This window comes from Zosterops lateralis (assembly GCF_965231275.1).
Source record: "Zosterops lateralis genome assembly, chromosome: 20".
In the NCBI taxonomy this organism is placed as follows: domain Eukaryota; kingdom Metazoa; phylum Chordata; class Aves; order Passeriformes; family Zosteropidae; genus Zosterops; species Zosterops lateralis.
In genome coordinates, this window is record NC_139780.1 from 8,698,837 (window position 1) to 8,724,108 (window position 25,272).

Sequence of the window (25,272 nt, forward strand, 5' to 3'; positions counted from 1 at the left end):
GATCCAAGTCCCTGCCAGGGTGAGCCACCATCCCACACAGCTCTGGGCTCATCCCAGCCCACCTCCTGCTTGGGTTTGTTATCACCTCCAGCTGATGGCGTGGAAACCCTGCCACCCCCAGCCTTTCCAGCAGGAGCACAGCAGCCAGGCCCTGCTCAGGACTTCTGCCAAGCCACCTCTGATTGACATTTGTGTTAAAAGCTGCATTTACTGTAGGACCCTCAAAGCTCTTGACCCAACCTGCTTGGGGTTTGGGATGGCAATGCCAGCCCACAGCGCCAGTGTCCATCTGCAGCTGCCTCAAACTCCCCAGGGCATTCTGCAGGTCCAGACCAGGCTGCTCCTCACCTAGGCAGCAAAAAATGTCAACCTCCACAGGTAAGGACCATCATCCTCTGTGGGAGCCCAGACCCTGGCCCAGCTGGGAGCTTTCTCCTCACTCTCTCCACGTTTTCCTCTCCCCAGCCCCATCACATGGGGAGCAGCCACAGCTTTTTATGACTGCTGATAGGAGTCCAGAGCAGATAACATTGATCTGCACCTCATTTTTAAGCAGTGGGGCTGAGCCTGAGCAGCAATAACTCACAATGTCCTGGATACCAGGATTAACTCATTTTGAACCATCCAAATGAGTAATTAGCACGGCAATTACTTTAAACTCAGGGTTACATTCTGCAGCGATGGCACGATAAAACAGCCAAGATTAGTTTAACTTGAAGAAACCCGGTACAGCCAGGCCTCTCCAAGAATGAAAAGGGGACATTGTTCCACGTTTGCTGTGCCACATACCAGCATATCAATCACCCCCTTATCATCAGGAGCAGCCCCTTGTCCCTCTGCCTCTGCTGCTGGTGCAGCTCCTGCATCGTGTGAGATGGAGGAGGTGCTGAGGGACCCCCCCTGTTCCCTGGAGCAGGGGCTGTGCCACCCCACGGGAGGTGAAGCAGCTCCTGCAGGATGCAAATCTCCTGGAGCCGCAGCTGGGTGTGACAGCGCCGATCCTGCTCCCCCCCAGGGCCCTGCCTCACCCCGCCGTGCCCGACTGCTCAGGGAAAGTGCCTCGTCAGCAGAACGGCAGGGCAGGGCCAGCACAGCTCCTCCTCCTGCCACCTCCACCTGCCCATCCCTGCGGGACAGGGCTCGGAGCTGCTCCAACGGAGCATCGCCCCCGGGAGCTCATCTTGGAAGGAAAGGCTTCCTTCCTGGCACTGCTCGTCTGGCCAGCCCCACACCTCCCTGTCCCTAAGGACAGGAGCTTTGCTCCAGCCTGGGTGAGCTGTGCTGGAAGTGAGGCAGGAGATCCTGCAGGGCCCTGTCTGTTCTGGATGGTTAATGAGATTCCTGAGGTACTGCAGCCAAAAGCTTTGGGAAGGGGATGGAAGCTCTGAACCTCTGTCAGACAGCAAGACAAGACCCCCACACAGCTCACAGGGATCATTTATCTTCCCCTAAGCTGGGCTGGGCTGGCAGCAGGGTGTGGGTGTCTGTGCCATCTGGGAGACCCCATCCCCACCCTGATGCCATGTCCCCAGGAGAGATGGGACAGGAGCTACAGGGAGGGAGGCTGGACCTCCCCATGGCAATGCCCAGCCCTGCCCAGGGTGCAGAGCAGAGAAGTCACCCAGCCCTCATCCTGCTCTGGGCACTGCTGGGCTATGGGTGACCAGAGGATCAAACCAACCCCACAAGAGACTCCTCAGGCAGTGCAGGGCTGCCCACAGCTTCCCTCCCAGGGACAGGGCGGGTGCATCCCCTGCCACAGCTGGCCAGTGTGGCTGGCTTGGGTGAGAAGCAGCACTAATTCCAAGAAACACAACCTGGTCTGAGCGTGGCTCTGAGCTGAAACTCCAGTTTCATTTCTCCAGCCGACCCAGGGATGGGGGGAGTGTGGAGCTGCTCAGTCCCTTCCACTCCCTGCCCTTATGGCACTGCAGACCTGCTGTCTGAGGGCAGAAGTGAAAGGGCTTGCAGGGGTCAGGGGGCCCTTTCACAGCTGCTGCTCTTCTCTAGGGTTTGCAGGGTGCCAAGCTCCTTTCCAGGGTGTCAAGATCATTTTCAGGGTGCTGAGCTCCCAGGACAGCCCCCACCAGGCCCCTGCACAGGAGCTCTCCATGCCAGAGGCTGCAAGCTTGCCGGGCTTCTCCAGAGCTTGCCGGAGGGAGCAGCAGCGAGCACAAGAGAGGGTCTTCCTTCCCCAACTCCATTAGCACTCGGAAACTTTCCAAAATAGCTATTCCGGGCTAATTATTCCATTCTGGAAGTGGATTAGGTTAAAGCGGAAAAAGGCACTCTTATTCTGGAATATGAGCATCCGCACAGGGGCCTCTGCTCAAACATTTGTTTTGGAAGAGCTATTTTGGTGAAGCACAAAGTATATAAAGCCCCCATATGAACTCTCCTCCTCGAGCATCGCTGCCCAACCCCTTCCCTGAAGCACATGGCACAACCAGCCCACACCCAGAGGGTTTTGCCCCTCCCACAATCACAACCTGCGGGAAATTCAGGCACTGCTCATTTAGAGTGGACTAGAGAGGTGCTGTCCCATGCCTTTCCCTTCCTACCTGGCAGGCAGGTGCAGTCGTAGGTGGTGTCCCCGATCTGGCGGCAGGTGCCCCCGTTCTGGCAGGGCGAGGGGTTGCAGGGCACGTAGATGTGCTCACAGTTCTGCCCAGTGTAGGCTGGCTTGCAGGAGCACTGGTAGGTGCCCACCTCGTTGGTGCAGGTGCCCCCGTTCTTGCAGACGGGTGGGGAGATGTTGCACTCATTGACGTCCTGCTTGCAGTTGGCGCCGTGGAAGCCGGCGGTGCAGCGGCAGATGTAGTGGGCTTCGAAGGGCACGCACTGGCCCCCATTGGCGCAGGGGTTGGAGGCACAGGGGTCAGCCTGCTGGCAGGTCTTGCCTGAGAAAGGCAGAGAAGGAGGGTGAGGATGCAAACAGCAGCTCAGCTCTTGGTGGCAGTGATCCACACCAGGCTGCAGACCTGGATCTGGGACTGGTTGTAACTGATTCCCCTGCCCCAAACCCTCACTATGCAGGATGGCAGCAGCTCCCTCATCCACGATCCACCCAGCCATGACCACATTTGCAGAGCACCCTCCCCACCTCCCTGACACCAAAAACAGAAGCATCTCTCTACCACGGGGCTAACCCTGTGGCATGGCCACCCCTCCCTGACCAGCCGTGTCCCCAGGTGCCACGCCTCCCCAACCAGCCGTGTCCCCAGGTGCCACCCTTACCTGACCAGCCAGGTGGGCAGCGGCACTTGTACTCGCTGAGCGTGAGCAGGTCGCAGGTGCCGCCGTTGCGGCAGGGGTTGCTGAGGCAGACGTTGTCGCGGGGCGTCAGGCACAGCTCGTCGGTGAAGCCCAGGCGGCAGGCGCAGGTGTAATCCACGGTGCTGCCGCGCACCACGGCCGTGCAGGTGCCCGCGTTCTTGCAGGGGGAGCTCAGGCAGGGGTTGGGCAGCTGGCACCGCTCGCCCACGTAGGCACCGCTACACCTGGCGGGGCAGAGACGCGTCAGCGGGATGGCCCCGAGCAGCCCGAGGGTGCCCGGGTAGCCCAGGGGCCGGCCCGGCAGGTCGGGTTTGGCAGCGGTGAGGCTCAGCCCTGGCTGCTCCAGGTTGGGAAGAGGAAGATGAAAGAGGTGCTGGGAACAAAGGCGTCCCCCATGGAGGGGCCTGTGCTGACTTGCACAACCGCAGCACTGACATCCTGCATCTCATTGCAGGGAGAGTCTTCTCCCTCCCCTCCCCGCTGGAGGGGAAATCGAGGCACAAGGGACACATGGTGGGGGCAAGGGGAGCACCCCCACAACCACACCAAATCCATGGGGCCAGCAGCATGGGGACAGCCCTGCTCCCTGCCTGTCCCTGCCCATGCTGGAGTCTCTGCTTCAGCAGGGCTATTTTTATCCTCCCTCTGTCCTAAATCACTCAAACACAATTAAGCAGGGGTTCAGCATTGGCTGGCAACAGGTGGGACAAGTTCCTGCTCCTCTCAGCTGAGAGCTTCCCAAAGCCAAACCCTGCACAAGGAGGGCAAGTGGCCCTGGCTGCTGCATCCCTCTGCGTGGGGGCCCTGAGAAAAGAACCCCTGATGCCACCACCAGCTTCACCATCTGTCACCACTGGCCACCTGGGCTGGAGCAGGGCTGGAGCTGGCACCAGGGATATGCCCTGAGGGCAAATCCCACCAGCCATCCTGGTGGGCCTGGGCAGGATGTGTGGCTGGCAGGACCCTGCAGAGGGGGGAAGATGAGGATGGAGCAAAGCTGTGCACCTGACACAAAAAAATCCCAGGGATGAGGCACAAAGCCTCCCTCATGGCATCTCTTGTATCCTGTCTGCAACAAGCGATGCCACCACAGATTTTGTCCCCAACCAGCTCTGCTAACATTCAAGGTCTTCCAAAGAGGGATGGATGTCCTGTCCTGGCTGTGCTGAGCAGCCATGGTGAGTAGGGCATGGTGCTGGCACACAGCTGTGCCACACCACGATGGCAATGCCACCACACGGGGCACTACGCTCAGCTCATGGGCTTCTACCACAGGCCTTGAGAGCAGAAATAAATCTGGGAGCCTGGAGCCAGGAGCTTGGGGTAAGGCAACCCCAGCTGGAGGTGCTGGGTGGGGAAGGTGACACACCTGGACACCAGGGCACTGTGGTCCCCACGCTGCTGTGACAGGCCAGGCTCAGGGCACCACGAGCTCACACCTGTTGCCATCAGATCAGGTGGGACATCCCATTCCTGAGCCTCCTGCACAGCCTCCAAGGCTCCTGTGGCAAGGAGATGAGCAAGGAAGGTCCCAGAGAATCTACAGAACACCGCCGTCACCTGCAACCCTCAAAAGAAGCCCGTGGGGCTCCTCTGGTGAAGCACAAGCAGCAAACCCCACCCTCAGCCAGCCCAGCCCGGAGCCACGGCGCTTATGCCGACGGCAGGATGACGTTTCAGCTCCGCTCCCCCTCTCCTCCTCTTCCCCTACTTTTTTTTTTTTTTTTTTTTTTTTTTTTTTTTTTTTTTTAACCCAATTCTGATTTCATTGTTGGGGATTGTGTGAGAATTTGTCAGGATTCGGAGACATTTTGAGTTAATGAGACGGCATTATCCAGGCCAAATGAAAAAGAAAATGTGTATAATAATAAATCAGGGCATCTGCTCGGCACACAAAGGGCGGCGGGGAGCAGGTGTGCATCCTAATGAGGCAGAGCAGCTGCCGGCGCCCGCGGACGGTGCCCGGCCCGCCGGCGGCTCCGAGCCCCGGGATGGGAGAGACGGCGCTTCTGGGTGGCTGCGCGGGGGAATGCGGAGGTCGGGGCCGCCTGAGAAGGGCTCTTTGTGCGGGGCCGGGCACAGGCACAGCGCGGGGACAGGAGCGGGGACAGGCGCGCCGCTGGGCTGTGCACTCATCTGGCAAAACGCGCCCCCCACCCTGTGCGCGCACCCGCACACGCTTTTTTTCTTAAAACAATCCCCCCCCCTCCTCATTCCCGCCGCGGATGGAGCGTCACGGGAGAATCCGATGGGAGGGGAAGGCGGAAAAAAAAAAAAAAAAAAAAAAAAAAAAAAAAAAAAAAAAAAAAAAGGAATAAGGAGAGTGGAAAAAAAAAAAAAAAAATGATGCTGGACAAAGAGCGCCGGTGGCAGCGCGGGAAGCGGTGCCACCGTGGGAGAGGGACACGATGCCGGGGGAGCAGGAGGGGATGCTCGGCAGCCCAGGGCTCTCTGGAATGGGGATTCCTGCGCTATGAACTCGGGGAGAGGGGCACACAGCCCAACGCCCTCCCACCCTATTAGTTTTCCGACCAATTCCAGCACAGGCAAGTGAGGGTTTGAACATATGGCTGGGAAACCAAAGTAAATCTCAGCCTGAATCTGGGCATGGTTATTAGCCAGGAGGTTAATTAGTGATTGGAAGAAGAGCCCCGGGGGACAGGGAAGCCCCTGCCTGAAGGCACAGAGCAGGTTGGGATCACTGGCAGTGCCCAGGTTGGGGCTGCCTCACCCCTGGCTGGGCTGCTCAGGTGCTTTCCAGGCTTGTGCTGCAGGAAACCCCTCAAGTTTCATGGAGCTGGTAGATGATTTTAAAATTAAGCTCTATGTGTTTGTGTTGAGAGCTGATTTATGGCTACAGTCAGCTCCAGAAGTGCAGCAGACAGCAGGGAACAGCTCAGCTTGGAAGGGCTGAGCTGGGCACAGGTGGGCCAGCAAGTCCAGGGTACATTCATGCTCCATATTTCTCCTCCTGGAAAGGGGCATTCCCAGGAAAATCTGGGAATCTTCAGGAAAAAAGCAGCACAGCACAGGCACCCTTCCAATCCAGCAGTCACTGCTCTAACCCAAGGAGGAGTTTCTATCATGGGGCTGTACAGCACAGACCTCTCTGTACGTGCCCAGCAACTGCCAACCTCACACACTGCTGCACACACCAGCTCCCAGCACGGGGAATCTCCAAAATCCTTCCATGATTCCTAAGTCATCTTGACTTCTCTGTGCCCAGGACACCCTCCTCCCTCACACCTGGCAGCTTCCACACAGCTCCTGCATCTTCTGTAGATGCTTCAGCACAGAACGAGGCTGTTCCTGCCCTCTCTGCAACAGCAGGTCCGAGGCAAGCAGGGAGGAGCACATTCCCAGCTCTGGATGAAGCCACAGGATGAATTTCACTGTTCCCTCCCCTCTCAGGTCCTGGAGCTCACTCACAGACAGGACTGGAGCTGCATTTCAAAGCCCAGCGATCTCAGCAGATTCAGAGAGTCCTGGCTGCAGAGGAAAGCCTGGAGACAAGTCTCACATGCAAAGCAAGAGATCAAAAACCAGGTGAAGAATTAGAGCAATCCAAGTTGTAGTTATTTTTCAACTTTTCCAGGTCTGGAAAGGCTGCATTCAGCAGAGCTAAGTTCAACTCCCAGCTATGCCACAACCTCACCTATTTCTCCAGGGACTAAAAACCTCTCCTAAAGCTCAGCTCAGGGAGCTGAGCTTTATTTTCTGTAAAAAACATGAGGTGGTATCAGGGATTCCAGGCGAGCAGACGTGGAGGATGCGACATCCCCGCAGGCTCAGCCAGGTGAAGATCACCCTTGTGGTTTTTCCTTTGGCATTTCCCAAGCCAGGGCTACCCAAACCAAACCCCAAGCAGCTCATGGAGATTAGCATAGGAGACATTAAAGCTCGGCTTTAATTACAGATAGATGTGTTGGCAGAGGACAGGGCGGGTGCTGCAGGATCAAAACAGCTCAGCAGGGCCATTAGAAAGTGGCTTTGAGGCGGTGAAATGTGGCCAAGCTGCCCGGGGTCCTGAGCAGCCTCTGTGAAAGCCTCAGTTAGGCTGGTGTGGTCACAGTCCCAGCTCCAGGCATGACGAGCACCCCGTTCCCAAACCAGGCAGGAATGGCTAAAAATACCGGTGTGTCTCCCTCATTGTTTCCGTTGACTCATTAACACGCTGAGGAAGCATCAAACGCTCCATTTTAGCCACTGACGGAGGGTGATGACATCCCCATCCCAATCCCTACCCCAATCCCCATCCCAAACCCACCCCAATCCCCATTCCAATCCCTACCCTAATCCAAATCCCTACCCCAATCCCCATCTCAATCCCACTCCAATCCCCATCCCGGGGATGGCCAAGCCCTGCTCCAACACACAATGCTCCCTCTCCCAGCATCATTCCAGCAGAAAATCTCACAACTCTACACTCCTGGGGTGTGTTCCACCAAGGCAGGACAGGGGACAGCAGCCAGTCCCCATCCCTGTGGATGAGGGTGCTCCTTGCAGGGGAGAAAACACTGATTTACACCCCCCGGGTGTCTGTGGCTGTGGCCATCCTGGTGGCTTTGTTTCTGAGGGTCAGGCAGAGGCTGGGAGCTGGATTCCCACAGCACCAGGCTGGGATGTGTCTTCCCTCTCGGAATGACATCCGAGTGCAAACTGTGCTGAGGGGGGACAAGATTAATAATGCACTGAGCTGCCGGCCCATAAATCTGCATGATTCATGGCCAGTGTGAAGGGTGATGGAGAAGGCCTTGTCCAAGGTCAGACAGCAGTCCCTGGGGACAGCCTGGGAACAGCAACGGCGGCCCCAAATTCCCACTCTGCTCCCAGCACCAAGCCTGGGCCAAATCTGGATCTGCTCAGCACGGGCACGTGCATTTGTTGTGTCTGCTGCACATCCTTGAGGAGTTACAACCAGTGGCCCAGTGCTGCAGCTATTCCTGCAAGGCTCCAGGAGAGCTCAGCAGATCACATCATCAAAAGCATGAATGAGTATCAGAGCCAATGAGTGCTGCTGCCACGCTGCTGCCTCAGCTCTGCTCTACCCCTCTGCCTGCTGGGCTGCCCCAGCACCCAGCACCTCTGGCCCCACCAGCACTGCTGCTGTGCCCATCCCAGCCCCTCCAGCCTGTGGTTTCTGCTCTGGGTGCTCCCCATGTGTGGCTCTGGTGCTGCCAGCCCTTTGTTCACTCTGTCCCTGCAAGGCTTTTCCTCCATCCCACCAGCAACAGGTTTTGTCCCTCCTCAGCAATGCGGGCACTGAAAGCATCCCGAGGCAGATGTTTCTGCGACCTCTGACCCAAGACTAATGTTTTCCTTTCTGCACTAAGCTGCCATCTGCCACGGCCGGCACAGATGACACCCAGGAGCTCTGGCAGCCCAGCCCAGCCCAGCCCGCCCCGGGGCGGCTCCCGCACGGCGGCACGGGGGCTTTGTTCAAAAATTCGGGATGTTCAGCCCTGCACCAGCACAGCCCCGGGAGCAGGGCGTGGCTCAGGGGGATTGTCCTGGATTTGGGGGCTCAGCCTGTATCACCCCTGAGCTCACATCACCCACTGCTCTCCTGCCTGGCAACAGCATGTCCTCCTCCCAAGGGATGCTGAAATCGTGGCAGGGCTGGAGGTAAAACCCACTCTGGGCTTAAAATGTACAAAAAATCCCAAGGAGCCAAGTGGAAACCAGGTGTAAACTGGAGGACATGCACGGGCTGTCCCCCATGCCCATCCTATGGAGGGGGAGGTTCAGGGGGCAGCCCCACACTGCAGGAGGGGACAGGGGGCTGGCAGGGAGCCCCATCCTGGCCCCACATCCAGGCTGCTTCTTATCTGCTCTGCTATCACCTGGCCTCTTCCTCACCCTCAACTGCTGGAAGCAAAAACAGCCGTGGTTGTTTTCCCCAAGGTACGAACAGCGTGGGAAAGCTGAGCAGAGCAGGCTCAGGGCTTTACTCCAGCACCATTTTGGGGGCACTTGAGACTAATGGGACCAGAACACTCCCTGGTGCTGGGTGTAGGGTCTCCCACCATGGGGAGAGGCCCCCACCCCGACAGGCTGGGCTGGGGGATGCCATTCTCTGCTCTGTGGTGCCTGTGGCTCGGATGAGCCCCAGAGTCTCAGGCAGGGCCACCCCAGCACGGAGAAGGTTCAGGACCACAACTGTGACCTTGAGTGGTGCAGAGGGTCCCCCCGAGGGACCTTCACACCCCCAGAGCCCTGTGCAGCAGCAAATGTGCTGCGTGACCTGTGGGTGACTGTGCCAGCCTGGTCGGGACCCCATGGAGTGAAGCAAGTGGCTGAACGTGAGCAGGACACTCAGATTTCACATGTTTGCTGGCAACAGCTGAGGGAAGGAGAAACAGCCTGCAGGAGAGCCTCCCTTAGGCTGCACAACAGCCCACAGAGGCACTGCAGGCTGCTCCCAGGTGCAGAGCAGTGATGGGGCCCTACCCCGCTGTCCCCACACCTCCCGGGGTAACCGTCACCCTCAGACTGACAAGGGGAACCACAACCTCCTGCCCCACACCTTCCCCTGCACCCCAGCAGCTGCACAGCCCAGGCAGGGGGGAGCCTGATTTCCATCAGGCAGCCACGCACAAGAGTCACCTTTCCAGTCCTGCCAGTGGCTCCCTGGCTGGCACAGCCCGGGAGCAACACCCCAGCTTTCTCCTGAAGTTCCACCCTTCCCCGTAAGACACGTTTGCTCACTGCCAGCCCTGATCTCCCCTGGCTCCAGTGTGACCAGAGAAAAAGGCCAGTGCTTGGGGATATGTCTCCACGTCCCTGAGAGATGAAACCTGCTTCTTACTACATCTTACTCCATTCATTCTCATTCCACTGAATTCAGATTCTTCCCAAGAATCCCTCCCGTGATGCATGGAGCAACAGGTGCCTACTGTGGTCTCCAGGATGGCTCCCTGCCTTGGAAACATCCTGCTGACACAGGAGCACACTCTGGAGCCAGGGGAGGTCTGGAACATGATCCTGCTGGGGAATCAGAGCTCAGGACCCTGCTCTCTGCCCCCACCTCCTCACCCAGCATCAGCAGGAGCACACAGAAGGAAATGGGTGCAGGGAGATGGGGAATACTTTTGGAAGCTGCACTGAGCTCCCTGGAGCACACGGGGCTGTGGATGTCCCCTGTTCCCTGGCAGCCAGGGGCTGGGGGGCTGCTTGAGCCCCCTCTGGCAGCAGGCAGGGCTGGGCTCACCACCCCTCACCTGCAGCTTTGCTCGGTGGTTCCCGGCACTTGAGGAACCAAAGGCTTCACCACAGCTCCCAGGAGAGCCAAGGCATGAAGGCAGAGCTGCCCAGCTGCCCATGTGGGGCACCCTGACTGGGCGATGCACCCTAAAGCTCCCTGGGCGCTGGCACAGCCCCACAGAAACCTCCAGCAGCCACGACAGAGCTCCCAGTACCAAAACCCAGAGCAAGACCTAAGTGGTGGTTTTTTAAGAAGTCTCACCCAGGTCCTGCTTTATTAAACACTCTGGGACACCAGCCTGGGAAAAAAGCAGAGTTTCACACAGGGAGGTGGTTGGCAAAGCAGCAGGTTACTCCAAGTGACATCAGGTTAATAAAGCAAGAGCAGATCTCCATTCTTGTTTAATTAAAAAAGCAAACTGCAATCCCGAGTCTTTGATGTGTTTTTTTTTTTTCTCTTGTTCCATTTCATTTTTCACCTAGCCCAAGTCATCTAATTGAGATTTTAAGATCCAGACTTTCATCTGGAGAGAAACTAAAGGAATTCCCAAAGCTGCATATACTCATGGACAGGAGTGGGGAAAAAACATGCTAGAGCCCTGTTCCTCCTAAGAAGGAAAAAATTGGCTTTGTTTCTTAAGCAGACATTAGTCAGGACAGTTTGGGAATCAAAGTTCCCATTGTAATGAAAAACAATATAATCCCATTACTAAGCAGAGTGGCCAGGCTATTCACGGGTGGTAGCTGGCTACCTGGGAAGGAGCTGCCTTTCAATGGAGCTTCATTCACAACAAACATGAAAGATGTCGAAGGAAGAGCCCAAGACAAAACTCGCCTCATTCCCACCCTCAACAATGGCTGCTATGAAATATTTGTTTTCCCCAGTCGATGTTTTTTTATATCCTCTGCCGGTGTAAAGCTGCACGGCCCCATTGTTTGTGGGAGCCTCTGCTCACCCTGGCCCCTGCTCCTTCTCATGCAGCAGCCCATTTATGGGGTGACCACGAAGAATGTGCTTCCAGCAGAGGATCCCCAGGGAACACAGCCTGGGCTGAGGCTGGTACATGGTCCCTTCACCCACCCGTGTGACTTTCCTGGGGCAGGTTCCCCCAAAAAGCACCCCCAGGGCCCATCAGACACTGGAATGGCACCCGGCTCTGTGGCATCTGGGAACACTGCCTGCAACTGCTCCCTGCTTTTGCCCTCTAAAAGTGTTTTATTCTTTAAGCCAGCAGAAGGAAAAGTCAGAATTTGGGGGAGATAAGGAATTCCTACCTCCACAGGCTGCCTGCCAGCCCAGCATTGCTGGTGCCTGAGGTCACCCTTCCCTCCCCACCCCTTTTGGGGTAACTGCTGGTTCTCCCCTGCTCTGGACCCAGCACTTGCTATCTATGCAGGTTGGATTGACTCTGCTGTGCTCTCCGAGCTCTGGCACACACAGCCCCAGTGTCACCATCTCATTAAGTGATGATGGACTCCTTCTTTCTTCCCCTTTCCCCCTCAAACCAAGTTTTGGCTAAACACCGCTCTGCCCCAGAGCCAAATATGGAAAACTCCCACTCGTGACCCCACCATCCCACTCGTCTAATCCTGAACTTAAAACCTACGATTAGGATCTGAGCAGCCACCAAAAGTTTAAACAAGCTAAATTTAGCCCTGATATTTATAAACAAGGAGGAGAGGGGGCTTTTGCAGAGCACACGGGTGCCCCGTGGCACAAAGCCAGAGAAATTCCTGCCGGGGATGTTTCAGTGGGATGGGGAGTGGGCAAAGGTGGCAATGGCCAGACAGGGATGGATCCAGCTCCTCTCAACCTCACAGCCACGGAGCTGCTGGTCTCCCTTTGCAAGCAAAACTCCCCAAAATAGTTATTAGCAACAAAACTCTTGCCCACTTGGAAAGCATGAGCTTAAGGGCATAAAACACCCGGGAGCAGACGGGTATCAGCTCCTGGGATCTGTATCCCGGGATTTCTGCTGCTGCCGAGTTTAACCAAGGAAACGGGCGAAAGAGGGAGGGAAGCCTCTGCCTCCGACACCTTTTGCCGGCAGAAATCCCTGTGTCAACATGACGCCCTCGCCGAGGGAGCGGGGACAATGGTGGCGGCTCTGCCCTCCGGCCGCAGCCCGCATTCCTGCCCCCTCCCCTGGAAACCCCCCTTTTGTGGGGAGCAGCAGGCCCTGTGAAAGGGCCGTCTGTCGCCCTGCCTTTTGACTCGGAGGTCTGTGTCTAACATTTTAATAGGGGCTGGGGGCCGGGGACAGGTCCCCCCCTCCTCCCGGGCAGCTCCCCAGCGGGGTCACTCTCCCAGCCCGCCCCAAAGCTCCGGCGGCCGCGGGAGAGGCACATCCCAGCGGACAGCACATTCCTCCACCTGCTCCAGGAGCCATCCTACCCCTCCCATCCCATCCAGGAGTGTCTTTGGGAGGGTCTCCTCCTGTTCCCCCCAAAGCAGGGATGCTCCAGTGGGGCGGGAGTGCTGGGGACATGCTCTCCTCCACGGCTGCTCATTGACAGCAGAAAATTCCTTCAAATAAACCACGGGACGCTCACAAATGCTCCATCCCCAGGCAGCGATGCCAGCAGGGAGTGTGTGGCCCTTGGGGTCCCCATCACCCCACTGACATGGGGCAGAGCCAAAAGCCACAGTGCCCAAGGCTCCTTTCCCTGCTCCTCCTGGGGACAGGTGTGACAGGCACAGGCAGCAGCGTCACATTGCACCACAGAGGATGAGGAGGGATTGGCAGGAGGATGCCAAACTCAGTCCTGACAACAGATCATGCACAGCCCAGAGGGTAGAAACAAAGCTGGCACTGCCACTCTCAGCCCTGGTGACTTTAAATCAAGCCCAAAGCAGCAGGTTCCCCACCCCTGGGTGCCCCTGTGGCACCCAGCCCTCCCAGCCCACCACCACCAGGCCACTTGCCTGCACGGTGCTCCTTCTATTAAATAAGGGCAACGTTATAGCATCATTAAAACTTAATAAATCCATTTCCCATATAAATACCATTAAATCCAGGGTTTGGGGAAGGGAATTAGGGTGAAAACTTGTTAAAAGAAAATGACTTTGCCGCAAATAAATTTTTGCAACTTGACTGAGCATGAAAGTTTCCCATTAAAATGCAACTCGGCTCCCTTTGCTGGAAATGTGCAAGGGCCTAATAACCATGGCCTAAACATTAACTGTTTAACTGGCTTTTCCAATATTAACTCCAGGCTGCCATGGGGGGAAGGGGAGGACGTGATGGGTGAGAGCTTAAAGCAGACATTAATTACTGCTGTGCGAGGGAGGCACACCCTGAGCTCACTTCTCACCAGCATCCTGCTCCCATGGCACACTCTGGGATTTTGGGCTTGTTCTGTGCAGGGCCAAGAGTTGGACTCCATGGTCCTTGTGGGTCCTTTCCAGCTCAGGGTATTCTGTGATTCCAAACAGAACTGATTTTGGGTATGGCTGGCTCTAAGCACAGCACGAGTTCTGCTGCACGTGAAGTGGTAGGCACAAGTTGGACTCAATGATCATTGTAGGTTCCTTCCAACTGAAAATATTATTTCTGGGGGCAGAGCTCCCCATTTAGCCCAGCCAAACACCTCTCCCCAACATCTCATAGAGGTTTCATCCCTGCATCTTCACACCAAGCACTGCATTTACCAATGGGAACCTCCAGCATCAACGGGGTGCCCAGAGGAGCTGTGGCTGCCCCATCCCTGAAAGTGTCCAAGGCCAGGCTGGACAGGGTTTGGAGCAACCTGGGATAGTGGAAGGTGCTCCCTGACCATGGCAGGGGGTGGAACAAGATCTTTAAGGTCATTTCCAACCCAAACTATTCTACAGTTCCACAATCACCCTATACACCACCAGCAAATTGCTTAAGATATGTGGAAATCCCAACACCATCCTGTACCACAGACCCTGCCCATGGGGGACCTGCCAGCATGAAGAGGTGACAGGAGAGGATCTGACCCACCAGATGTGCATGAGAGGAAGGCAGAGTCCAGATGTGCGTGGCCAGGTGTGAACAGGCACCATCACACCTGGCCAGATGCTCAGTTGGAAGCAGCACTGAGCTGCTCTACCAGCAAGACCCAAGTGCTAAACACTGGGGAGTTCCCAGGTGGGCATCTCTAACTGTCCTGGGGAGCTGCCAGGGTCTGGTGTCACTGGGACCAGCAAGGTGCTGCAAAGACTTTCCAACATCACACACAGGAGCTCTGCTATAAAGCCCAGCCAGCAGGGCCTGACCCTCACACCTCTCTGCTTCCTGCTGCCTCCACACCCAGATACCCAAGAATCAAAAATCCAGCATTCCCCCTTGACACCAAAGCAACATTTCTGTCCTTATTACAGAACTCTGGCTGCAGCAAACCCGGGCTCATGAGGACACCATGATGCAGCAAGGCAGATCAGGGACTGATGGGATTTGGGCACAGCTGCTGGGGAGGTGGATGCAGCACCATCCTTCAGGCATGGGGCTCAGCACCATTGTGCCACGGGCATGTAATGAGATGAAAACATCATTTGGGAAGAAACTGGAATCATCTCAAACCATCACTTCTCCAGACTGCTGACCTTTCTAACCCTGAACACAAAGCAGAGCTGCAGGAATAGCCCAGCTTGGGGAGTGGTGAGTGACCAGCCCAAGTGCCCCTTGGTGCTGCCCCATCCCAGGCAGCAGAAGGAGCCTGGCAGGTGCTCAAGGATGGCTGCACACAGCCCTGAGTGGAACAGGGGACCCTGAACACCTTTTTGGCCACTGGGTCCACCTTTTTGGCCACTGGGAAGAAGACAGGACTCAACCAAGACCCCACAGCAGGTCTGCTTTCCCAGAGGGCTTTAAGTTACATCCCAGAGACTCTTCTACTCTGCAGCCCCAACACACGGCACAAAACCTTCACCTGGCAGCACAGAGAAGTCTCCATCCAGATCCAGAGCTCACCAGCTCTCCCTAAGTGCACCCCGGGGCTACTCCCTCGTTAAACATGCTGATGCTCTATAAATTTCACATTCCACTCATGTACACACGCCGCCGCCACTTGGGACATCAACCAACAGGAGCAAAATGAGGGTCACCACACCTCCAGGCCTGGAAAAAGCAGGTTAATTTCCAAACAATGTTATTTTAAAACTTGCTAACAGCCTCCTGATTATGTTGTGCGAGCCCTTAATTGGTGAATAGCCTGGTCTTGAAGTGACTTATACGTGTCACCCTCATGCTACATACAATAAACCATAATAGCCTGGGAGGTGAGGCCAGGTGTGAGGTATCAGCTGGAACAAATGGACGTGTTGTGGCTGCCAGCAGGAAGGAAGACAGCAAGTCAGGTGTTGAGATGGAACAGATTTTGGTGGAATAAAACATACCCCATACCATGGAGTGAGTGACCTCCAGCCCCAGGGAGCAGAGCCCCGTGCACTGCTTCACAGCACGAGAATGGAAGTTGAAGATGTCCCTGCTCATTGCAGATGACTTTTAAAGGTTCTTTCCAACGCAAACCATTCTGTGAGCACACAGCTTCGAGGAGCTGGTGGGGAATGGCCCCACTAATCTGAGGTGATGAACACCACTGTGAGTTCCTGATCCCCTCTGCATCACCCCAATCTCTCCTGCTCATCTCTGTGCTGTGGGTGCTGCTGAGGGACTTGCAGAGATATCTCCGCCCAAACACATCCCATGCTTGTCATACAGGACAACCCTCTGGCCACCACAGGTATCCAAGCCAAGAGAAAAACCAAACAAAAAACCTCAAGCCAAGCAATAAAATCCCCAAGGACACAGGAGCAGGAGTGACTGGGACCACCTGAGACAACTGATAACCATTGAGACACCTTGGAGAGAGCAGAGATACAAACAGAATCTCTTAGACAAGAGCTAAAACCCCCACTGCCATCCCAATGACCTCAGCAGCTGGGCTTCAGTTTCTATTCCGCTGGAATCTGCAACAGGTGACACTTTGGTATTTTTAATCTCCCCTCTTACCCATTTCCACCTTGTTCTTTCCGAGAATGAGATCAGACTCGAAAGAGCCATCAAGAGTTCTCAACATGGCTGAATCACTGCTCGTCTACTTCTTTAAGGGCTTCCTCTGGTTGATTGTTCAACACTCCACCCTCTTCCTCTCCAGCACCGAGACTGCATTTTTTCTTTGTTATTATTTCATGGAAATAACGTTGGGTTAAAGCACATGAGAAAAACCAAACCAGAAGGAAACTTCCGCCCTTTACAATGAGATAACAATGACTGAGCAGTTGAATAACTTGAAGGGCACAGAAAACTCGCAGGGCTCACATCACTCCTCTGCCTTCCTGGTTGTCTCCTGTAAGAGTTTTGAGCTAAAATAATCACCTCTTCCCACTACAGTCCCCCTCAGAATGTTTCTTCCCATGTTTCTGGCCCGCTGCCTGTGGAAGCTGGTGGTGGCAACGGGCACCAGCTCAGGAGCCACTGGCCTGGCTGAACGACAACGCTGCGCTGATTCATAAACAGAGGAAGTACTTTAGCAAACCGACTTTTCCCCCCTTTCAGCACAAGCCCAGTGATTAATTTAACTTATTCTTCCCCTCCACCGTCTCTTTTACTTCTCTGAGTGAGAGGAGAGCCCAGGCACAGCTCCTCTGGCTCTAATGGTGAGAGGCTGGTGGAGCAGGGCTGGAAGCTCAGCCCTCTTTCAATGCCATCTGCTTTTAACTAGCAGAGCAAGGGAGGTCCTGGGAATAAATGTCACATGGCACAGGGAGCTAAAATCAGCCTGGCTCATTTGCAGGGATGCCAGTCAAAACTAGGGTTATCCAACAGTCTAATTAGGAGCTATCACTAGAAGTCAAAAATGACCTCTTGGAAAAACCTTCTCATTTAGTCTGGGAAAATGCCTTAGTCCAAGGCGAGTGCCTTTTCTGGAATGCCACAGCTGCCCAGCACCACGGAACCTCACGCCAAGCCCCGCAGCAGCCACCAACTCCAGCCTGGACCTTTTAAAGCTCCAGCTCTGGGACAAAACCACCCAGAGCCTTCAGCTGGGGTCTGTGCAAGACCCACAAAACTGCTGCTGCTCTCCCTGTGCTGAAAGACCCGGATAACCCTGCCAAGATGGAAAGCAGCTCCAAAGGAGCTTAATTAGGGCGCTTCTCTCTCAAGCCCTCCAATCCAGTGCTCGGTCCCCTCCATTCAATCAAAGCCCTGAGTGCCCTGCACCACCTGGCAAAGGGACAAGCAAGATAAGGCACCTGGGGCTCTACAAACTGTCCCTGTAAAATAATAAAAGGCAGAGAAAGCTCCTGGCAGTTCCCTTTCTGTACCAGGGCTGATAACCTGAGCTTGGAGTTATCAGAGTCGGCTCCATGTAACCCAACGAGCTCTGTCCCGCCACAAGCGCCGGGACACTTGTCCTCTGGAGCAGCGTCCCCCTCGTACACTATTTATTTCACTCCACTTTTCTAATTGGATTTGTGGGGGCAGCACAAAGGGGCTTTATGGCCAAACTTTGTTAAGTGCCAGGCCGAGCAGAGATGTGGCCAGCAGCCAAAATGGTGCATTTCACGCAGGCGCCAAAGGGCAGTGCCAAGCTTTCCTGCGTCTGGTATCTTGTGCTCTTGGCTCTGCTTTGTTTAAGAAGCTTGGAAGGAAAGCTCCTCGTCAAGAGATATTCAAACAAAGTGAAAAACCCAGGATTTTGAGAGTTGCTATCAGGTAACTTGGGAAGTTGCACCTCCTTTGGTCTGGCTGTACTTCCAATATCTGCCCCCATTGCCCTGCACGGGACAAGAGCTTTAACACACCCAGAGCACACACCTTGTGCTCACACACACTCACAAAGCATCTGCAGCCATGACAGAAGTGGTTATCCACAGCTAGCAAACAAGAACTTTTTTAAAGTTAACTTTTTCTCTTGAAAAAAAAACCACTACCCAGCCCGAGCCTACTTTGGAGGCTTCTCCAAATAGAGCTCGCACACATCAGACCTAATTAGATTCCATCACCATCTGCACATGAAATGTAAATCAGGAGTTGCAGAGACTTAAGAAAAAAAGGAAAGAATGACCACAAGGAAAAGGAGGGGTGTAAGGTTGGGGAGGGGGTGGAGGGTTGGGCATTCTGGGAAGCCATACATGATTAGTCACACAGCATTAATCTGCCTCCCTTAACAATAGCTGCCGAATTTCGACCGAATCCCAGCTGTCGCTCTTTGAATGAAAGAAAACAAGATTTAGAGCGTCAAGCGTTGGTAAGGGCTTCTGTGCAAAAAAAAGTGGCGTGCATTCATTAGTGCCTCACAAAGGGACCCAGCCTTTGTCCATTAAATTGCTCATGTGCCTGATTGATTTGCTGATTTATTTGCACCAAAGGGTTGGGGGGCTCAGCTTGGAGAAGGGGGCGGGAGGTGCCCGGCTACTGGGCAGAGTAACGGCACCCAGGCGGATTTGCAAAAAAAGCAACACACATTGTCAAGGGAAACTGCCATTCAACAGGTTGGGATTGGAAATGCCTTCAGGTTCCTCCGCCGAGGACTTCCTATTTGGAAATTTGGGGTGGGTGGGAACGTCTCCCCGCCTGCTCGCAGCTCAGGCCATGTTCAACAGGCAGAGGGGAAATCTGGCCGGAAAACAGAGCCTTGCCCATTCACATTTCTTTTATGGAATAGTTTTAAAAAGGGAGCTGGAGTCTTATTCATTTCTCTTGGTTATTGTTCCCTGGGAGCCTGGAGTGAATCGGCCATCGCTGCGGTGGGTCGGTTGGTCCTTCAAAGAGTCCCAATGCTTTACACATCCGTTTCCCCACAATCAGCTTGGAGAAAGCCCCAGCCTGGGTGCCAGGTCCCACCAGGAATGCCAGGCTAGACCACGGCTTGGCACTAGCACTGGCAGGGCTGCAGGAGGAGGTGCCCTGCTCCCCTGGCGATGCCCACGGACACCACTGGGGCAGCTCCAGCAGCCAGAGCCACGCCATGGAACCTCTCTCGAGTGTTTATTGGAGATGTACCGGTCACCCTAGTGTGCAAGGGACTGAAAGGCAATGCTTCAGGGCCAGGAGGGAGTAACTGGAAAACAGACAGACAGACAGCCTCCGTCCCCGCCCGATGGTCCAAGGAGCGCCGCGGGCTGGCCCTACCTCCTGCTCCATCAGCAGGGCAGTCTGCATAGGCTAACACCAGCAAAACATGGCCCTTTGCCCATGTTTTTCCACCCAGCCAGGAACAAAGCCCGATCCTGCCAAACTCGCGGTGACTCCTACACAAGCAGGTTATTCTTGCCACTCAAGGAAAGAAAACGCATCTTGCCCTATTAAATCCAGAGCCTTCAAAGCAAAGTCAACATGCATGTCAATAACTTTGGTCGGGGGAGATGAAAATCCTCTGGCTGCTCCATACTTACTGGCACACCTCCGTCCCGTTGGGAAAAGTTTCACACTTGCCCCCGTTGAGGCAGGATTCGGCGAGCTGCGAGCACCGTAAACCTGTAAAAAGAGGGGCAGCATTAGCCACAGCTCAGGGCCCTGGTGGCAGCAGGGGGGCTGCATCCCCTGGTGTCACCTGGGCTGGGGACAGGCTCACTGAGAGCCCCAGAGCCCCTGTGCCTGCACAGCCTGGTGAGGTGGGGTCCACCCCTCAGGGTGATGGACGGGGCAGGGACTGTGAGGGTCACCTAAAAATAAACCCAGGGTGGGTTTCAGGGTAGGCTGTGCCTGCTCCTCCAGCAGGAGGACTGACAGAGAGAAACCCCAGATCAGGCCCTTGATTGACAAATGCCATTTGGGAAAAAACATCCAGCCCGGGGCCCACGAGTTACCCGTGAGCTCGGTAACGAAATGAGTCGCCCGTCACAACTTGCTATGAGTAAAGGTTTCATTGTCTGGCCCTCAGAGCCAAATTCTGCAGAGTTACCACAGCAACTCGCTGAAAAGTACCAGAATCGCTTCCGATTTCCACCCCGGCTCGCTGTTCCCCTTCTCTGCCCTCTCGCTCTTCACGGTAACTGGTTCTGCGACACGCGTGTGCAGCGGGGCAGTTTCACATCGAGCGACTGCAGCCTCGCACCGCCACAGCCCGGAGCCTGCCCTGGACGGGCGCCGAGCCCGGGGACACCCCCTGGGCCCTGTGTCCCTCGGCAGACAGACTGGGGGGCTGGGACCGCTCCGGCCGGGCACAACTTTCTGCAAACTTTGCCTCCAGCCCTGCCGTGGGAGCAGCACCGCTGCCTCCGCTCCCCAAAATCCTCTCAGGACTCTCCGGAGGAGGCTGTTAGCTCGGCCCTGGGGCAGGGGGGCACTGCAGGGTCCCGACCCCCGGGATGGGATGGGATGGGATGGGATGGGATGGGATGGGATGGGATGGGATGGGATGGGATGGGATGGGCTGTGCCCCGCTCCGCCCCGCACCCCCGGCCGCTTTGGGGTCCCTTTTCCCGTGCCCGGACCCGCTGTCCCCGAGGTCGCGCAGCGCTTTGCGGTGATGCGCCCGGATCCGCCCCGGACGGGGGGGCCCCGGGGGGCCCCGACTTTCAAGAAACAGGAAACCGAGAAAAATTTGCAAAACGGTCAAAAAGCTCTCGCAGAACAGCGGCAGCAGCGCGGCCGCCCTGCGCTCCCCTCCGCCGGGCCGAGCCCCGGTTCTCCCGGTTCTCCCGGTTCCCCCGGCACCGAGCTCCGCTCCCCCCGACGGCACCGAGCCCCGGCTCCCCCCGACGGCAGCCCCGGGCACCGAGCCCCGGCTCCCGGCGGTCCCGAGCGCCTCCTTCGGGGCACCGAGCCCCGGCCCCGCCGCGCCGTTCCCCGAGCTCCGGCCACCCCCGCGGGGCTCGGCCCGCTCCGCCAACACGGTTCCGGTCCCGGTTCTCCCGCCGGCAACGAGCTGCGGTTCTCCCGGCAGAGCCGAGCGCTCCCGGCGCATCCCCCGGTTCCCACGAGGAGCCCGGACCCCCCCGAGGGCGCCGCGCTCCGGCCCCGCCGCAGGAGCCGAGTCCCGGTGCCCACGGGAACCCCCCGGCCCGGCCCCCCGAGGGCTCGGTGCCCGCCGTGCCCCGCTGGGCTCCGGGGCCCGCCGCGCCCGGCCCCGCTCCCGGCAAACTTCCTGCGGGGCGGCCGGTGCGGGCGGCGCTCACCTCGCGTCAGGGCGGGCAGCAGGAGCACCAGGAGGCCGGGCACCAGGAGCCGCTCCATCCCGCTCTGCTCCCGCCGCTCACAGCCGCATAGATCCGCGGGGCCTCGGCCGAGCCGAGCCGAGCCGAGCCGGTGCCTGCTGCGGGTCCGCGCCGCCCGCCGGGAGCCCCAAACGCAGCGCGCAGAGCGCAGAGACTCCGAACGCGGCGCCTCCCGCGGCTGCTCAGCCCCGGCGGGCCGGGCCGGGCGGCGGGGGGCGGGACGGGACCGTGCGGGGCGGGCCGGGAGCCGCGGGACGGGAGGGGATGGGACGGGACGGGCGAGACGCTCCTCCCTGCCCAGCCCGGGGGGCCGCCGCTGGGAACCCCCTGCGCGCCGCGGAGGGTCCCCGAGTGGGACGCGAGTGGGGCTGAAAGGTCCGCGCAGCCCCTACGGGCAGTCCCGGGGCAGCCGCGTCCCTCTGTGCAGCCCCCGGCCCCCCCCGGTGCAGCCCCCCCATGCACACACGGGTGCACCGGGTGCAGCTCCTTCTCCCCCCTGCAATCCCCCCAAAGTCTGCAGGGCAGTCCCCCATTCCCAGTGCAGCTCCAGCACAGCTCTCACGAGCAGCACTACAGAGCCCCAGCACAGCTCTGGACACCTCCATGGAGCCCCTACAAGCAGCCCTGCATTTCCCCAGGGCAGCTCCCGACACCACCGGTTCAGCCCCCAACCCAATATTGGTGCAGCTTCCCCTGTGCACACCCTGCATAATCCCAGTGCAGCTCCTGCACAGCTTCCCCAGTATAGCCCAGTACAGCCCCCAGTCCCTGCACAGCTTCCCCAGTACAGCCCCCCAGTCAGTCCCTGCACAGCTTCCCCAGTACAGCCCCCAGTCCCTGCACAGCTTCCCCAGTACAGCCCCCCAGTCCCTGCAGAGCCCCTGGGGCAGCAGTACCCACAGAGTGACCACAGGAGGCCCCAGGCTGACCCACGGTGTGTCCGTGCAAGGACCTGGGGCACACAAGCCACAGGACACACAGGAATGGGGTGGTTGTACCAGGGAACCGGGATATCCCATCCCCTGGGTGCTGGGAAACACAGTGTGGGGTTCTCCACCTGGCCCCCAGCAGGACTCAGGTGTGTGCAGGTACACAGAGTTGTTTCCCACCCGGCTCCCCTGCAGGTGCAGGCAGCTCGCACAGAGCTGGGTCGGATGTTGTTTGTTTTGGTGCTGTGAACTCATGAACTCCCCGGCAGAGCCCGGCCAGCCCCATGCGCGGCATCCACAAATAAACAAACACACTGGGAGAAGTGGGGAAGCCAAACCCAGGGGCAACCCCACAACCCCCACGTTTGCAGCTTTCCCTAGAGCAGCAGTGACAGGGGATCCCTGTGCCCTCATGCCCATTCCTGCCCCAGCTGCCACTGCACCACAGTCCAGCCTGGAAAACCAAACTGGAATGCCCCACCTGAAATCCATCCAGGCCCTGAGCCCAGGACAGGCTGCAGCCCTTAATCTGCTGTTTGTGGGTGTCTCCTGTGAGCTGTGGCTGCAGGGGGGTGCTCAGGGCTGTACCCACAGAGCACCACTGATGGGAACAGCCTGTGTGATGGTGCTTAAAAATAATGCTTCCTCATGGGGTTTTGGGGGCCAGCCCTGCTCAGTGAGACCACACTGCCTGCAAAAGTGGGAAACAAAAACTCAGTGTGAAGAATTTGGGGTACCAACTGTCCCTGGGACATGGGTACTTAAATCCCATGGGACTCCTGGGTCTCTCCTTAGCCCCTCTGAGCTGTTGGAGGGTATTGGATGGCTCTTTTACAGCCCCCAAACATGAGGACACGGAGGGATGGCTGCCAGCAGCTGGCTGAAAGCTTGGGAAAGAGGAAGAGGAAGGAGGGTCGGCAACGGGTTAATGGGAAGGAGGTGACACTGTGGTCATCTGTGTCTCTCATCTCAGGGTACCTCTCCACCAGCCCCCAGGCTCATCCCATCCCATGCCAGCCCTGCTGTTATCCCACTGCTTCCTGTTGTAAACTATTTCCAGAGCAAGTGTGAAACAATTAAACAAACCGAAGGGCAGAGTCTGCTCAGCAGATCAAAGGCGTGAGCCCTGCAGCGGTACCTCACTCCCGCGGCTCCCTCCTGCCCTGCTCCTCCTGCCTTCCCCACTCTGGGCTCTAAAGCCCAGATTGGGGCTGGGGAGCTGCCTGTTCTGTCCTCCCTGCAGGCACAAGTAGGGTGACAACAACTGGGCAGTGGGATGTGACCCCAGCTGTGCCACCACAACCTTGTCACCATCCTCAGCCTCATCTGGAGGTGCAAGGATAGCCTGAGGTTTCTCCACTTGGGCATCCTTGGAGGTGGACACTTTGTGCTCTTTCTCCACCTCTCCCCTTTCCCCATCTCTGTCAGAGCCCATGGAGCATCTCAGCTCTGCCTGCCTGGAAATACCGGCCGAAGCTTTGCCCGGGCTTGTTCTCCATGTGCAGAAAGCACCATGCACTCAGCTCAGCTGTGCTCTGGGACTTGATCCCTGAGACTTAGGAGAGACCCTCCTGCCCCTCTGGACCATCATGGGCATGCCTGGGGACACGGGGCTGTCAGGGTGCCATGTTGTGCCATCTGGGGATGGAGAGGCGCTGATGCTGAGGGATGGTCAGGATGGTGGGATGCAGTGGTGGAGACTCTGCATAACTGTGTGTCCCAGGCTGCTCCTGGAGGTGCTGGTCTGAAAGGACACAGGGGAAGCCAAGAGTGAGCCCTGGCCCTGGGTTTCCTCCGTGTCTGGAAGGGTCTGTGCAGTGTCCACGGACACGGCCGAGGATAAACACAGCCAGAGCCGGGCGTGCGGCCGCGCAGCCGCGTCGCCTCGTCCCTCGAGCACAGAAGGTCAAATACATCTATTTATTGCCATCACCCGGGGGCTCTGTGACCCCGCAGCTCTGGGGCTCTGCTTGGGGAAAAGGCTCTGCTGGGAGGGAGCTAAAAGGGTCCTCTGCGGTTTCCCATGGAAGTCCCAACACGAGGATGGGCTCCTCCAGCCAGGCGCTGCTGCGAGATGTCCCGCTTTAATCTGGTTCCATCCTTCCCCTGGTACAGAGGGATCTGCTGCAAGATCCTCGTGGGGAACCTCCTCAAGTTTCCTTCTCCCAGACGCCTCCTCCAGAGACTCCTACCAGCAAAAGTAAAAAAGGGAGGAAGGCAGAAGTCAGCCCTCAGCATAAATCTTTTTGCAATAAGAGGTGAATAAGACATAAATCCAAAGAAACTTTTTACTCTGAGTGGTCTTCAGGGGTTAAAAATAATGGGATTTTAGGTCCTTTTAAAAATAGTGTTTGTAAAAGGCTTTAATAGAAACCTTGGCAACTGTCCATGTGATTAGTGATTTAAAAACATGAAACCTCCACACATGTTTAAAAGTTTTAATAAGTTAAAATTAAATGAGTGAAACTCTGGGAATATTTTTTTGTTACTGCAAGCTAAGAAAATCATGTCCGTTAAGCAAAACTTAATACAAATATAAACAGGTAATGCACATCTGTAAATTATTTTCATGTCTCCAGGGGCTGGAAAAAAACCTAAGTGAGACCAGCATTCTTATATATATTTTGCCTTGACAGCTCAGGAAAAAATTTGCCAAAAACCAGAGTTAGAGCACTAGGCTGGCGTGGGAAAGTTGGTTTAGTGAGAAATTTGCCCGAGGCTATTTAAATAAAA

General features: G+C 56.7%; 1 protein-coding gene across 2 annotated transcripts in view; it reads right to left on the reverse strand.

Annotated features, from left to right (window-relative positions):
- The window catches only part of NOTCH1 (notch receptor 1), a gene marked incomplete at its 5' end in the record, with an annotated part of 42,305 nt that extends 20,676 nt beyond the window's left edge, over positions 1 to 21,629 (reverse strand). For both annotated transcript variants that reach the window (XM_083875676.1, XM_083875675.1), the window contains 4 exons: positions 2,562 to 2,900; positions 3,238 to 3,500; positions 19,847 to 19,928; positions 21,572 to 21,629. In XM_083875676.1, the coding sequence (XP_083731802.1) occupies positions 2,562 to 2,900; positions 3,238 to 3,500; positions 19,847 to 19,928; positions 21,572 to 21,629 (742 nt within the window). The remainder of the gene's footprint in view (positions 1 to 2,561; positions 2,901 to 3,237; positions 3,501 to 19,846; positions 19,929 to 21,571) is intronic.
- Between the last annotated feature and the right edge of the window lie 3,643 nt (positions 21,630 to 25,272).